This window comes from Camelus ferus, chromosome 6 (assembly GCF_009834535.1).
Source record: "Camelus ferus isolate YT-003-E chromosome 6, BCGSAC_Cfer_1.0, whole genome shotgun sequence".
Classification (NCBI taxonomy): Eukaryota; Metazoa; Chordata; class Mammalia; order Artiodactyla; family Camelidae; genus Camelus; species Camelus ferus.
In genome coordinates, this window is record NC_045701.1 from 14,521,906 (window position 1) to 14,538,359 (window position 16,454).

At 38.5% G+C, this 16,454-nt stretch overlaps 1 protein-coding gene across 1 annotated transcript in view; it reads right to left on the minus strand.

The window, feature by feature from the left end:
- The window catches only part of SCG3 (secretogranin III), a 33,847-nt gene extending 25,992 nt beyond the window's left edge, over positions 1-7,855 (minus strand). The window contains exons 1-6 of the mRNA XM_006177842.3: positions 7,411-7,855; positions 6,693-6,745; positions 6,146-6,191; positions 5,835-6,050; positions 1,248-1,390; positions 291-440 (exon numbers count right to left, since the gene is read on the minus strand). Of these exons, the coding sequence (XP_006177904.1) occupies positions 291-440; positions 1,248-1,390; positions 5,835-6,050; positions 6,146-6,191; positions 6,693-6,745; positions 7,411-7,501 (699 nt within the window). The 5' untranslated portion in view covers positions 7,502-7,855. The remainder of the gene's footprint in view (positions 1-290; positions 441-1,247; positions 1,391-5,834; positions 6,051-6,145; positions 6,192-6,692; positions 6,746-7,410) is intronic.
- Between the last annotated feature and the right edge of the window lie 8,599 nt (positions 7,856-16,454).

Genomic DNA, 16,454 nt, shown 5'->3' on the forward strand with positions numbered 1-16,454 from the left:
GGGTATAAGGCCTAATCTTTACTATGTAATATAATAAAACATGAGTCTTTACATTATTTTCAAAGTAGAGTTCATTTATATCTTTTAACTTATTGGCATTTCATGAATATGTATTTTAAGTAGGTTAAAAACAACACATATCCCAAATCTTCTTTGGCACCAACTGAGGTATTAATTATATGCAGATTGCATTAATTATATACAAATACAAGTATACACGCACACACACATCCCTGCGCATGCATATACACACAAACATAACACATGCATATACATTCACATATACATACCACTTTCTCCGGTATTTTTCCAGCCTGACTCTCAGAGCTGCTTGTTGCTTTACTGGGTTCCTCTTCATAATTGTTGGCTTCCTGAGAGATCAATTTTTGTAAAACCTCTGCAACTTCATCTTCCAGTGTCTGTGCCTGGCTTTCTGTGATCTGTTATAAAGAGTCAAAATATATGGAGTGGTTATTTCCATTCTTGTGATTAAAAAAATCTAGATGAAACTCTTTAGTTGAACACATATTTTTAGAAGAGATGCTCTGGTCCTTCTTCTGAACAACCTGTGTTTATACCTCTACTACATGCCAGCTATCCAAGTGACTGCCCAGCACTCCAGGGAAGTGTCTTTGGCCCCACTCTGGAGGTGGTCAGTCCTGTCTGTTGGAACCCACAGAATACTCACTCTGAGAAACAAAAGTTGTTTCTCAACCCTTAGCTGCAGGTCATGCGCAGGTAACCTTTGAAACCTGCAAATTCTATGCCCTCCTAAAGCCTGCCAGGTCTGTCTTAAGGCCGGGGAGCTAAAGTGAGGCAGGGTCAGGTTGGATTGCTTAGAGTTTCCCAATCATTGCATGGTTTTGCCCATCTTATTTCCTTCTCCCCTCTCATGTTTCTTTTACTTAAATCCTAACCATTCTTCTAAGTTCACTTCAAACACCTCCTTCACTGAAGTTTTCCTTATTGTTCCACTGGATATAATCCGTCCTCCGGCATGCTGGACCACTCTGATAGTTCCCACGCAACTTGCATTATGAGCATGTGTATACCTGACTAGTGCCTCTGATAAACTATAAATTCTTAGAGGGAAAGAATGGTGCCTTACTTGTCCTCCAAACCTACGATGCTGAGTATAAAGTAGATGCATTATATAAACATTCAGCCATTTGAATGAAGTGGCTTGACTTCAGAGCATATTCCAAACTGTACTAAGAATTTGGTTTATTCACATGCATATGACTTACTAGGCCAAGATTCAGCAGTTTAGAAACGATCTTGTCAAATACTCCTCTGTCATTTTCTTCATAAATCCTTGTAGCAATTTTCTGGACAATGTCCTCAGCAGTTAAAGGAGTTCCATCTAGTTGATGAAGGCCGTCTGGATCATCTAGACAGAGCAATCACAATTTCACATCATGGTGATCACAGACATATTCCTTAGATATTAGATTTATGATCTATAGCTTGTTCTTACACACTCAGATATGTTTGGAATATATTTGAGGTGGTGCTTGGTCCACATAAACTCTCAGTTTGAAATAGAATTTGACTTCAAGTTAAGAACCTAGGATGATGATGGAAATTCTGAAAGCCTCTTATGTGATTATAAGAGAAAAATCTGAAGCCAACACAAAAGACCTCTCCATTTTTAGCACTAATACAAACAATATTATAGTTTTAATTTTTATAATATGCCACATTTAGATAGTATGCCATACTGTTCAAAGCACCCTTCTGCATAATATATAATTTGATATTCCATTTCCATCCAAGTTGTAGATTGATATTATCTGTGCATGTACTCCCTTTTTAGGCAAATTCCTGGGCTGAGGGTGGGAAAACCTGCCTCACACTCAGAATCAGAGAGTATGTACTGAAGACTTTATGACTTCCCTGGAATAAATGTTTACTTGTAAATGAACATGTTTCAGAGCGTATTTGTGTAAGGCAGCTTAATATGACAAGCCTCTTTCTCCAGAGAATAAGAAACTTGTTTTATGTGCCTGGAATTAAAACTTTGAAAATGTGATAACAGATTTGCACAAAGCAATATGTAAATGTATGCAAATCTCTGCAGAGAAGCTGGCAGATATGTCTCCTGGTCTCCTCTTCTTTCCTGGGAATACATTTGGCAGCCCTACTTCAGACTAAAGCAAAGACCCATCCTGAGGGAAAGGAAGCATTGCACCATGTCCATAGAGCACTTCCAGGAATCAATTGGTCTTTTTCCAATCTATACCCCATGGAACAGTATATTCATAGGTGCAAGTTTACAAGGCACTTAACTCCCCCTGTCACCTCTCGGCAGCTTGGAAAGATCAGAAATTTAGCTCCAGTGATCCCTCTTGTTATCTATGTATCCTTGGACCACTGTAACAGCAGGTAATAAGAGTATTTCACGGGATCAGATAAAATAAGATGTAAAAGCACCTTTTGAATTGCAAAGTATTATATGAAAGTTAATGTAGCTTTATTATTATGGACAGTGGATTTCTTTATTTCCTGAAATAAAGGAACTGTAGTTACCTTCTGGAGAAAATAGACATTGACTCCCTAGCCCAATTCTGCCCGAGTAATTCTGACCATATTCACTCAAAGAAAGAACAACCTAGTCCATATTTCTATTCTGATTCTGTCCTTTTCTTCTATGGCTCCTGGGGATTCATTGCCTTTTCCCAGACTCTATGAAGATGGAAGTATATGCAGCCTCAGGCAGAATATCGCCTTCTTGTTGTTTGGAAAGAAGCTTAGGAAAATGAGTAGGGAGATTATACACAGAAGGCTGGACGTTCTTTGATAGTGTATTATTGCTGAGCTGTTGGCCAACCCATGAGCTGTGAGCCTTTTGAGTCCTGCGTATCAGAAGGACTAATTAGCAGAACAGTCTCCTAGAAAAACCCAGTGAAGTCACTTCCCCTCCTGGCTGACTGAAAACTGGGTCCATCATCCATTTTGTCAGCAGCAGAGACTCACTACCCTTTAGGTCTGATTTCTCCATTTGCAGGCTGCGAATCAGACTCTTGGGAATACATGGAGTAGAAATTGCCCGGGTCTGTGTAGAGGTGGAAGAATTTATTTCCCTGCCCACTTATCCCTGAGGATCTGAAAAAGGAAGAACAGTGTTTGATGACTGAGGCTGGAAAATAACTGAGATGACTGTTTTTCAGTTGAACATGAGCAACATCCTGAAGAAATGGCCCCTTTCCTCTGCTGCACTGCTGTATTCTCTTGAGCCAGGAACTTAAGCCTCCCCTGGCAGAGCTTTGCTCAATGGGGTTAATAGTTGAGCACTTGAATATAGACACTAATATATATAAAAGATAACCCACAAGGACCTACTGTATAACACAGGGAACTATACTTAATGTCTTGTAATAATCCATAATGGAAAAGAATCTGAAAAAGAATATATATTATACATTTATGTAACAAATCCCTTTGCTGTACACCTGAAACTAACACAACATTGTAAATCAACTATACTTTGATTTAAAAAAAATGAAAAGGGTACATAGCTAGAGACATAGAGATAATAAAAAATAAGAAAATTGTATTAATAAAAAAATAGTTGAACACATGGCACTACTCCTTACCTTCTCGGGATTTCCCCTGTTCCTCTAAAAGGGACGGAGTTACTCAGAATGACTTCTCTACTGATCCTATTTCACCCTCCCACATAGACCTCAGAAGGAAGCCAAGCATGAGTTCAACATTTATAACTTTTTCAAGCAGCTATAACATTCTAAGTGGATGTAAAAGGGCCCTCTTCTACTTATGTTTTGTTCCAGTTATGTTTTGAATCTCCAGCATCTAATACAGTAATCATTTACTTGTTCAACACATTTTTATTAAAATCATAATATGGACCAGAACTGGAAACAGTGATAAATAGTTTAGGCATGGTCCTTAACCGCACATGGTCCCTAACCACACAAAGCTTACTGTCTAGCTCATAGTCTGATACATAGTAATTGCTCAATGAATATTTATTCAGTTAATGCACACAGAAGCCCCTAAGCAGTATTTCCTAAAAAAAACTTAGAAAAATCCTGAATGACACATACAGTAGAGAAGGAGAATTGATGAGCCCTATGGCACAGCCCATTTAGAGGTTTACTAAAGGTGTAAAAGCCCCCCTGCAAAAGTTCAGCCCCTTCACCTTCCTTCTGGAATGTAAGTCCACATGCCTCTGAGGTGGTCCCAGGATTATCAGGGTATAAGAGGATTCACTCATATATCATTCTCTCCAAGAGTCTTTTCTATATACTCAGGTGGACTTAAAATGACTCCTAGGGTAAACCTAGACCACCAGGACTAGCACTTAGTAGTTCTGAACCTATCTGGGATGGTAATAAAATGTTGAACGATTTAAAAACAAATTGCTCGAGTTTGTGATCAGATTACGAACAGATGTGCCTGTGCCTGCATGTGTAACTCATTTGACCAAAAAGACAAATACTAGACTATTTTTTAAAAACTTTATGAAATCAAATGGTCAATTCAGAGTGTTTGAGGAAGACCACAATGCCTAGGTACAATAGTTTATTTATTCCTTTATGCAGTCTTTTATGTGTTCATTTATTCTTTTATCAATTGATGCAATAAACTCATGAGCATCCAGACACTGGGGCTACAATGTCTGTGTTCTCAGAGTTTTCAGTTTAGGAGAAAAAGATAAAGCATAAGCAGTCACACTCAGGAATGTAAAATTACAAACTGCACTAAGTGAAAGTAAAGGAAGGAGGAAAGAAACAAGGTTTCTGTCAGATTTTGTGTCCTAGATGAACCTAGAAAAGTAGACAGGAACCAGTCTATGCAGGACTGCAGAAGCCACATACATGAAGGATGTGGGGTTTTATCTCAAGAGAAATGGCAATCTAGTAACAGTTTTTATGCAAAAGAGTTACATGCTTATATTTGTGTGTTGAAAAGATCACTATGGCTGCTACCTGAAGAATAAGTTGGACAGGGTCAGAGTGAATGCTGGATGAGTCATTAGAAGGTTTTGCAGCAGTTCAAGTGAGACACAATTGAAAAAGTATGTTGGTGATTGAGAATAGAGAAAAAAACAGAGAGATTCATAGAAGGTGAAATTGATAAGACTGGTGGATTAGAATTTGAGAGGTAAGGAAAAAAAAGAAATAGTTTGAGTCCTAGATTTCTGCCTTGAAAAACTGGATGTGTAGTAGTGCCTTTCCTAGAGAAGGAGCACTTGAAGAGGGCTAAGTTGCAAGGTATACAGAAATTAGTAGTTTAATTTTATTCGTGTTAAATTTGAGGTGCTTCTGAGACTTCCAAGGGAAGAGGTTAAGTAGGTAGATAAACAGATACAGATCTAAAGTTCAGAGAAGTCTGGGCTAGTGATATAGGACATTAGGATATAGATGGTAACTGAAGCCATGGAGAGGTTAGAATGATCTAGGGAGAAAAGATGTAGCTAGAAAGAGAACACTGAAAAGGAAGTAATGAATATTTCACCTTGGGAGTGGAGTGTTTTGTTGATTTAATTATTTGATAATTATGATATTTTGTTTGTGCTAATAGTTAAAATACATTGGAATGTCAAAATGAATTCAATAATATAAAATATAGACAGTAGATTTAAGTTTTTTCTAAACATCAGTTAAGAACCGTTTCAAGAGAAAATAAAATCTGAGCTTCTGCGAAGCTGAAGCTTCCCACATCATCAGTAAGTTTGAGCTTTATTTCAATTTTGGACCTGACTAATAAAGGATTGTGAGTGTATAAGAGATGTTTTTAAAATAAAAGACTTTCTCTGAAACTCCAAATTAGAGAAAATAGCTAGCAAAAGTTTTTTTCCCCTCATTTACCTTGAAACTTATGATCCAGTCCACTCTTAGTAGAATCATAATCATCAATCAGTCTTCGATTCTTGGTTGAGTCAACATCTTCCATGTTCACTTTATTATCATTTGGGGAGCTTTTTACAGATTGCCTTTCTTTCTCATTTTTTTCCTTTTCTGTTATTGCTTTTAGCAGGTTCAAGTTATCAACAAAGGAATAATTGCTTTCACCTGGCTTGTTTTCTGGAAGAAAGGCCCCCAAGCCCAAGACATCCATTTTAGTTAAGAATCTCATAGTCTACATTGTTTAAATTAACATCAGTATAATTTCTTATTACCTGGAGGGTATATTTTTTTAATCTTGTCTGCTTCTGCTTCAGCAATCTGTGAAACAAACAGGAGATAGACCTGGATTTAAATCATTGTTCTACCACTTAACAAATATGACAGCTAAATAATCTTCATGGGATTCAGTTTTCTTGTTTGTAAAATGTAGATAATAACTTCTATCTCAAAGCATTGTCACAAGGATTAAATGAGATAAAATAAAGGGCAGATGGTCCATAAATACTAATTTCCTTCTCTAATAATACCGGTGAAAGAGAAATCTCTGATAAATTAAGAAATTTTACTATAGAGTGGATGTGATGTTGAGCCTACTGGGTTGTTTCTTATGCAGTTAGCTCTTAGTATTATACAGAACTCTCTCTATATAACTGTCAGGATATAGAAGTTGCCAAAACTGTATTTCCCATCTTTTGGTCAGTTGATTAGTAAGCTCCTGAAGTTTATGGATTCAAAATGGCTAAAAAGTCACAGTATAATTACATTAAATAATAATTAAACTAAAATGAAATAGCATTTATAATTTTACTTTTGACCTACCTGCTCATTCAAAGGTCTTTCTGCACTTAATTCTCTATTATGTAGGGGCTTGTCTAGAATAAACACACACAAATACAAATTTAGTTGTGTATTGGAAAGACACAATATGTCTCATTAAACAACATCTCCAAAAAAGAAAGTTACCAAGAGAAACATTTTTGGAAGTCTGTGAAAAATACATATATTAACAAAGATTAACAAGATTATACAAAAACTATGATTATTAGTGTTGCTTTGTTTGTTATCCTGGTGTTTCCTGAGTTAATCGAATAATGCTTTTTTTTTCTGACCAGAAATCTAAAAAATAGTTCTAACACTTGGTTTACCAGCTGTTTTCAACTAGGCAGAGCATAATTTGGATTGGTATTATTGGCACATTAAAAGCTTTTTCGTCGTACATTGCACATGCTATGAATAGAGGATCTAAGAAAGGCTGTAAGGCGACTAGGGAAAAAAAAAAAGCCACCTGACTAGGCGGAAAAGCCACCCCTTTCCGATATCAAAATAAGATCTTTCAGAACAACCCATGTTATTGCTCTATCGTTTAAAAAGTGAATGGGGGTAATCTGTCTTAAGCCTTTAAATTCGAACTGATTTCTCTGTCAATATGCACGGATACGACATGATCAGAAAATGATTTACAGCTCACGGTTTATACGAAGCTTTCCTTTTTCCTGGAGAAATAAAAAGGAGATTGGGGAAAAAACTGTCTACGTACCTTGGCTGCCTGCCGGTTTGGGGAAAGCCTGAACTGAGCTGCTGTAGAGAACCAACACCAGAATCCAAGTGCCGGTCCAAAGGAACCCCATTCTTCCACGCTTGGCTTCAGAAACTGCCTGGCGCCGGGCTCCCGGGGCTGTAGCTTTTGTTATGAATGAAAAGGAGTAAAAACAGGAAGAGCTAGGAGGGCGGGCGCCGGGAGGGCAGGTGGCGGGGACCCGCGGCTGGTGGAGCTGTGCCGGGCTCCCGAGTGAAGGGATTAGGAAAGCTCAAGGGCTCCCGCGTCAGGTCTTCAGGTGGAGGAGAGCGCTGTCCGCCCCGTGGGTGCTGAAGTTCCTGTGACGCGGAGCGGGCAGCGGGTCCGCTAGGGCGTCGCCTTATTCTCGCTCCCTCCTGGGGAGGAAGTGAGGATGGAAGCGCATGCTCCCTGGGAGCCAGAGGCGGGAGGGGATGGCGTCAGCAACTCCAAAGCTACTCCAATCCCTCCCGGTAATGGAAAGGAGGAGGGGCGACAGACCGGCTAGCGTATTCTGTGTGCCGCAGTCCTAGGGGTGCTCCTGCGCTCAGGGTCACCTGGAATGCCGGAAGCATGGACATCATTGTCGTAACCTCCCAAGTAAACGTTACCTCAAGCACCAAATGCCTTCTTTGCCCGTGCACTTGTAAAGGAAAGCTAGATAACCTTGTACAAGGGGTTCTGCTTTAAGATTATTCTGAGATATCTTCTCCCAAAAAAGCCCTTCTTTCCATTCCACCTTCTGTACCTAAAAGGTAGATATAATTCTTATATTCTTAGAAGAGCCGTGCCTTTTGTGATTTGGGTGAACACACCAGGGGTCACTTGGTGCTCTTATTTGTGTCTTAGTTCTATGGAGTCTTTTGAATTGGGAAATTAAGGAACATTCTTTCAAATAGTCAGATTGCTGTAACACACTCTCACTCTCCTAGTCTGTGTCCTGGGCAGGTGACCAGCAGTGCTGGTTTCAATAAAAAAAATTTCCCCTCTGCACCACAGAAAGCTCCTCTCCCCCTTTACCTCTTCACTACTGCCACCAAAAAACAAACAAACCGAAAACAGAAACAAAAGAAAGAACGAAACAGAAAAAAAAAAAAAAAGCTGCACTTCTGTGAAATTCTTCCCTAGGCTTCAATTATGCCTAAGGGCTTCGTTATTCCAGCATTCCTTGAAGAAAAGAAGTAGTCATGAAAAGGATTTTTCATCGTTACTAGGTCAGGGAGGTACTTCCTATATTTTGAGAATATTCCCAGAAGCCTAAGATTATTGCATAAAAGAAGCTATCAAAAGACTTTAAAATGATGAATACAAGCAACACTAATGTGAGCAGGGTGCTGAGTAAGCTGTTTGGTCTCTGATTTTTAAATAGAGTTTGGACCCTTTCCTTTGGACTGTGGCATGCTGGGAACTAGCCTGAAAAATGACCAAAGAGAAGAATTCAGCACAATCAGGCCTTTGATTTCTGCACCCCTGCTTTTTAAGAAGCAAGTTAGTCTTTCAAGAATCTAAAAATAAACAAACAAGCTAACAAACATCTCCCTCATTCTGGAGGTCATTGAGTTTGGAAATCACTCAAATACTTCCTTTAAGAATCTAAAGAGTACTTGTGATCTAACACCTACTTCAAAACAAACAGAGGGGAGAGTATAGCTTGGTGGTAGAGCAGGAGATCCTGGGTTCAATCCCCAGTACCTCCATTAAATAAATAAATAAGTAAATAAACCTAATTACCTCCTCCATTCAAATAAGTAAATAAACAAATAAATAGTTGTTTCTTGGCAGTAATAACATAGCATTATTATCCCAGTAGGTTACATTTTTAAAAATTAAGTCCCACAATTTAAAATCCCAGCCTAGTGAAGGGTAAATTTCCTTATTTTCCTCTTTAAAATAGAGGTGGCAAACTTTGTTTACCTTACAGTGTTACTGTGGAGTTCAATTGACTACATGTCTTTATCCAATCATTTTGATGTCAGGAAAAATTTGACACAGCCTAAAAAATAAGTCATGAAATATTTTCAGCTTTTAAGAAACATTACCAAATATTAGGTAAAATAGACCTTAACTGAGATTCATTCTGTCACTGACCTAATGGCTCAGCCTTGCTCTATTCTTTGTCCTGTCCTTGACTTACCTCTCTCCTCAGTGTATGTTTACAGTTGAGGGGGGAGGGTGCAGTCAGGATGGAATTAAAGTAAGAAATGGCTATTGAGTACATTGCATTATTTGCCAAAAATAAAAAGGTATTTGACCTTTCTGTGCCATTTGCACTCAAAGTGACTGTGCCTGGACACTAAATCTAGGAGCATGTTATGTCTCTGATCAAATGAGCTGTGGAGCACTGAGTAAACTGTAAGACATAAATTAATTTACATTCCTCAGATTTTTAAAAAATTTGCATTATTTTTTATTGAAGTAGTCAGTTTACAATGTGTCAATTTCTGGTATACAGCATAATTTTTCAGTCATACATATCCATACATATATTTGTTTTCGTATTCTTTTTCATTATAGGTTACTACAAGATATTAAATATAATTCCCTGAGCTACACAGTATAAACTTATTGTTTATCTATTTTATATTAGTAGTTAGTATTTGCAAATCTTGACCTCCTAGCTTATCCCTTCTTACATTCCTCATTCTTATTGATGTTTCTAGTGGACTTAGGTCTGTGAGTGGGATAATCCTAAGTTTCATTTGTTCATTCATTCATTCAGGAGATGTTTATTGAGCACTCATAATGTACCAGGTATTGAGGTGATTGCTGAGTGTACCAAGACAAGTAAGATACAGTCACTGGTGGTCTTAAAGCCTAACAGAGAGAAAGGGCTGACTACAACACCGTAACTATTTAGGTTTCACGTGCTACACATTGATCTCATTTAAATATAAGTGAACAAATAACCACAAGAGTGTGTTATGACGTCCCTGTTGTATGTGCAGAGTTCAGGTGGGGTGTAAATAATGGAATGTAGTCTGTTTTGATTTTTTTTACTCTTTCCTTTTTTTTTTTTTAAGTGGAAGTACTGAAGATTGAACCCAGGACCTCATGCATGCTACCTAAGCACACGCTCTACCACTGAGCTATACCCTACCCCCTTTAAAACAAATTTTTTTTTTGAATTTTTTTGGGGGTGGAGGCAGTTAGGTTGGTTGGTTGGTTTGTTTGTTTGTTTGTTTGTTTATTTATTTATTTAATGGAGGTACTGGGGATTGAACCCAGGACCTCATGCATGTTAAACATGCACTGTACCACTAAGCTATATCCCTCCCCTCAAATAATGGAATGAATGGTCATGAAAGGCTTCAAAGAGATCTCTTTTTTGAAATAAAATATTAAAATAGTTGATTATTATATGTAAGCACACTACAGATATCGAATAATAAAACATGTTCAAGTTGCAAGGCAAGTGTCCTTGACAAACACACAAAATAGGCAGCATACAATGCACAGTGAGTTTATCAACGCTGCTTGTGTATGTGTTAACACATACATGGATTGATTGTTGTGTGCTCATTCACTGGTGTAGAAGATGCCTTTTGAGCTGAGTCTTGAAGATAGAGCTATTTGAAGGATGTTTATATTTATTGGATAAAAATTTTATGTTAGTTATTATTGCATGTTTAATTATAGAAAATTTTAAACAAACACAAAAGGAATGAAAATACTGAAATAAACTCCATGAATTCATTACCCAACTTCAATGATCATTAACTCATGACCACTGTTTTTACTGTTTTTATTTTATATTTTCAACCAATGAATTATTTACCTACAAAAATCCCAAACTTTATATCATTTCATTCATAAGTACGTCAGTGTGTTTACCTAAAAGATAAGGATTATTATTTCTCAGTATTCTTGCAATACCTTTATCATACCCCATAATATTACTACTACTTTAGTATCATCAAATATCCAGTCAGAGAGCAAATTTTCCCACTTGCCTTATATTTTTACAGATGGTTTGCTTAGACTAGGATCCAAACAAGGCCATGCATTCCATTCGGTTAGCATGTGAGAGACACATGTAAGACTGGAAAGGTAAATGTTGCAAGATTGTCTTTGACTTCACCAGACAAGCTAGCTGCTTCCTTAGAATACTGTGCACACTTCCAATATAGTGTGTATCCCATTGTGCTGCTTTATGTACATGTTTCTTTTCTCGTTATTTCAAAAATAGTAAAAATACATTGAGGGAAAAATTCTGAAAATACAGTATGCAAAAAGGGAAAAAAATTATCTGATAGCAATAACCACTGCTAACTTTTGGTATATTTCCTTTTGGTGTATGTTTTTCTAAGAAAATATTTTATACATATATTTATAAAGTCGTTATCTCTCAATGTAATTATCTGCTTACATATCTAGCTGTCTATCCCACTAAACTGTGAACTTTTCAAGGGAAGGAATCTCGTCTTAATCATCTTTCATTTCTCAGCCCTTTTGCAGTGTCTGGAAATACATTTGCTTAAGAAAATAAATGAAGTGATGGAGGGTTTCCTGTTTACCTTAGGTCGTCCGATGCTGTGACTATGATGGTTGTCCCATATTGGAGGATCATGACAGTCTTTTGGTGCCAGGAGCTGCTATTTCCTTCAAGAGCTGTTAGTCACTCTGTCAGTATGATTATCCACTCAGCATTTTCTTTACAAAAGAGTAGTCTTGCAGAAGAGATATTCATGAAAGGCCTACAAATAGAGAACCAGAGCTGGCAAAGGCCCTCGCAGCTGCATGGATCTGTTTCTGTGAAAAATACTGACACAGGATGCCAGCACTAGAGATGACTGCTGGTATAGCTCAAAAAAGAAATGTGGAATCTGGAAATACACCATCAGAGCAAAGTTGAAGTAACCAAGGATGATGGAAATGAGCAAATAAAAAGACTAAAACAAGGAAAGTGAGAGCATGGAAATGAAAGGAGGGTATGAATAAGGAAAATGGACCCTACACCTGAAACTAATGCCATAAATTGACTACACTTCAATAAAACATAAGAATTTAAAAAACTAAGTTAAATTAAATTGAAAATAGAAGAAAGCACAGGAGAAAAGCTTCCTGACATTGGTCTTTCTTTGAAGAACTTGACACCAAAAGCACAGGCAACAATAGCAAAAATAGCAATGAGACCGCATCAAGCCAGAAAGATTTTGCCCAGCAAAGGAAACAGTCAACAGAGTGAAAAGGCAGCCTACAGAATGGGAGAAAATATTTGCAGACCATGCATCTGATAAGAGACGAATATCTAAAATATATAAGAAACTCCTGCAACTCAATAGCAAAAATCAAATAATCCAATTTAAAAATGATCAAAGGACCTGAACAGACATTTCTCCAAAGACGTACAAGTGACCAACAAATACAGGAACAGATGCTCAGCTTCTCAGATCATCAGGAAAATGCAAATCAAAACCACAGTGAGATACTACCTCTCAAATGTCAAAATGGCTGTCATCACAGAGATAAGAAATAACAAGTGTTGGTGAGGATGTGGAGAAAAGGGAACCCTGTGTACTATTGATGGGAATGTAAATTGGTGGAGCCAGTGTGGAAAATAGTATGGCAGGTCCTTAAAAAATTAAGAATAGAACTACTGTGTGATCCAGCAATCACACTTTTGGAAATGTATCCAAAGGAAGTGAAATTTGGATCTCAAAATGATACTGGCATCCCCATGTTCATCCAAGAATTACTCACAATAGCCAAGATACAGAAAAGACCTAAGTGTTTGTGGACAGTTGAATGAATAAAGAAAATGTGAGATCTATGTGATAAAATATTATTCAGCCTTAAAAAAGAAAGAAATCATTCCATTTGCAACAACCTGGATGAAACTGGAAGACATTATGCAAAGTGAAATAAGCCAGATGCAGGAAGACAAATGTTGCATAATGTCCCTTATATGTGGAATCTAAACTAGTCAAACTCACAGGAAACAGAGTAGAATGGTGGTTGCCAGGAGCTGGGAGGAGGGTGAAATGGGGAGATATTGGCCAAGGGATACAAAGTTTCAGTTATATAAGATGAAGACACTGTGGAGAACTGAAAAACAAAAGCAAAAACAAAAACAAAAGAAAGAAAGAAAATGGGCCCACAAGATGACAAGATGTGATAGGCCACCTACAGAGTGCAAAGTGCCAGCACTGAATCTGAGTTTGGGAAGGAGGAGAAGGAGGCTGGATGGCAGACTTTTCCGTTGTTCGCTTAACTTGTTTGTACCATGATGCCTAGAGAGTTGAGTCTTTTGAGGCAGATTCGGGGAGGATGGGAGGAACAGGGATCTTTTGGGAAATTCTCAAGCTCTCTACTTCACTCTGAGAAAAAGCCAAGTCTTTAAATGGTCTGTCTCTACACTATTTGACTCCCCACTGCATCTCTGATTTAGTCTTTAATTGCTTCCCCCTTACTGTTTCTAATCTAGCCTCATTAGATTCCTTCCCAGTCCTCAAACCCATCATGCCTTCTTCTGCCTCAGGGCCTTTGCACTTGCTGTTCTCTCTTCTCAGAATGTTCTTCCTCCAGATAGTCCCAGCACTTAATCCCTTACACAGACTGTATCTTTGCTAAGAAATCATGGTCTTAGGAAGGCCTACTGTCTCAGGTCAGGTTTCCTGGGAAACAGATTCTGAAATGTAGATTAGCATGCAAGAAGTTTTTAGGGTACTCTCTTGAATCAACACCTATGGAAGAGAAAAAATGGGAAGGATGTAGGATTTGCCAGAAGGAGAAATGGAACCAATACAAGCTCAATGGATGCTTTAGTCAATCCCACAAGGAAGTCTAATGATGAGATGATTCTTTAGAGCTGTCCTGAATTGGGGGCAAGAGATGTAGGCCCTTAGACTCCTGCATAGATCAGTCATTGAGTGTAGGCCTCCCCAGGAAGGAGTTGTGACCTTGGACAAGGTCGTTCTTTTCAGGAGCTGGAGAAATAAGATTTTCAGTCCTAAAGTGGGATCTGAGCAGTGCATCCCAATGTTCACCATACATACCCTGACTTCTTTATTTAAAGTTGTAACCCCTGCCCCTGAATTCTCCCTCCCCACCTCTGCCTTATATTTCCCCATCACATTTACCACCCAACATCCCATGAAATTCACTTGTTGATTTTATTTATTGTCTTTCTCCCTCAGCTGTGAGATTTTTGTGGACAGGGATTTTTGTCTATATACTTTTTTTTTCATTGCTGAATTTCAAGCATCTAGTATAGTGTCTGACATATAGTTAAGTGCAAAACACAGCTTGATGCCTGGAATATGCTTTAAAACCCCAGGAAAAAAATGTACAGCTAGACAAATAGGAAAAATAAAATTGGCTGTGTGTTGATCATTACTGAAACTGGCTAATGAATACATGTACACAATTCAATATACTATCCTCTCTAATTTTGTATATGCTTGAAATTCTTCATAATAAAAAGCTTTAAAAGAAAAGATTTATTTGAAATGTACTGCTCACAAGTAGAGACAGTAATAAGAGAGATTGTTTTTCTTTCTTTTCTCTCCCAAAGGAATCCCCAAAATACAATTAAACATCTTCCTCAGTGGAACAGAAAATCAATAGCTTTGACCTGGTGCCGCAAAGCCCATCCTCCGGCCATCCCTGTAGGCATGCTGCTGCCATGGCGACCCCAAGTGACTTAGCTGCCAATACTCCTGCAGGGTGAGTGGTACAATTTCAGTTTTCTTCTCTAGGATGTCAACATTTTAGACATTGGAGAATTAGGGCAGCATTTCTGGCTAGACACTGCATAGATACAATTAGACAGCTCTCATGCCTTCTGAGAAACTAAGAGTGATTACTAGACTTCCTCTCATCAGTCACGGAACAGTGGACAGGAGGAGGCTGTGCGAGAGCACTCCCCTTCTCCCAACGTGAAGGCTGAGTTGAACCACACAGGAAAGCCGTTCCCCCTTCTCTGCTGCCTCTAGTCCAAACAGATCTCCAAGAAGGGCCCTGCATGACATGACTCTGCAGCCTCTCTGTCCTCATTTCCTTCCACTCACTCATCCCCAGGCCCGTGGGTTCCAGTTCCTCTGGCTTCTGCTGTTCTGGCGCGGTCACACATGCCCTCACGTTGCTGCCTTTACATTGACTTTCTCCTCTGCCTGGAATCATTTCTGCTCATTTCTTCATCTCCTTCAAACCTTAGCTCCAATGTCACCTTCTCCCCTGATGGATTATTTAAAATTGCACCCACTTTTGCCGCCTCTGTACGCCCAACCCTATTACCTTCCTCTGCTTTTTTCATTATTCCTTACCACTTTCCTCTTTCAGACGTACTATGTAATCTCTTTTAATTGAAGTAGAATTGATTTACAATGTTGTGTTAGTGTCTGGTGTATAGCATAGTGATTCAGTCATACATACATTATATATTCTTTTTCGTATTCTTTATCATTATAGGTTATTACAAGATATTGAATATAATTCCCTACTGTGTCAAACAGTAGAACCTTGTTTATTTATTTTGTATAGTACACATTATGTAATGCTTAATCTGTCTATCCTGAGTGCCTATAATAGTGCCTGGCACATAGCTAGTTATTGAGAACATTGAGTGAATAAAGGGAGCTCGGAGTCCTGTGTTTCTCAGACAGCGTTCATAAATTCAAGATTTTCAGGTCAGTTCTGGCTTGAACTGTCAATATCTCTCTGCTTCCCTTCCTCTTGCCCTGTATCACCATCTCTCCAGTTCATACTTTAAAGCAACCAGAGAGATCTTTAACAAGTGTAAGTCTGATCAAAGGCAAGGGTGGAGCTTGGGCGAAGCAACATGGAAAGGTGCGGTAGCCTGTGCCAGGTCACCGGTGGGAGCCCTTACCACCCAAGGCTTGAGCCTGGAATGAGGTGTTTAAGAGGCCAGCTGACAGGACTGTAGCCTTCAGTAGAAGATGCAGCCAACAGGAGATAAGCTAATACAGAGGGACCTAAGGAAATAAATTTCTCCTCTCTTCTGCTCATCTCTTACAGTGGCCCCTGTGGCTGAACTCAATCAGAAACCAGAGGGCGAGGGAGGCACT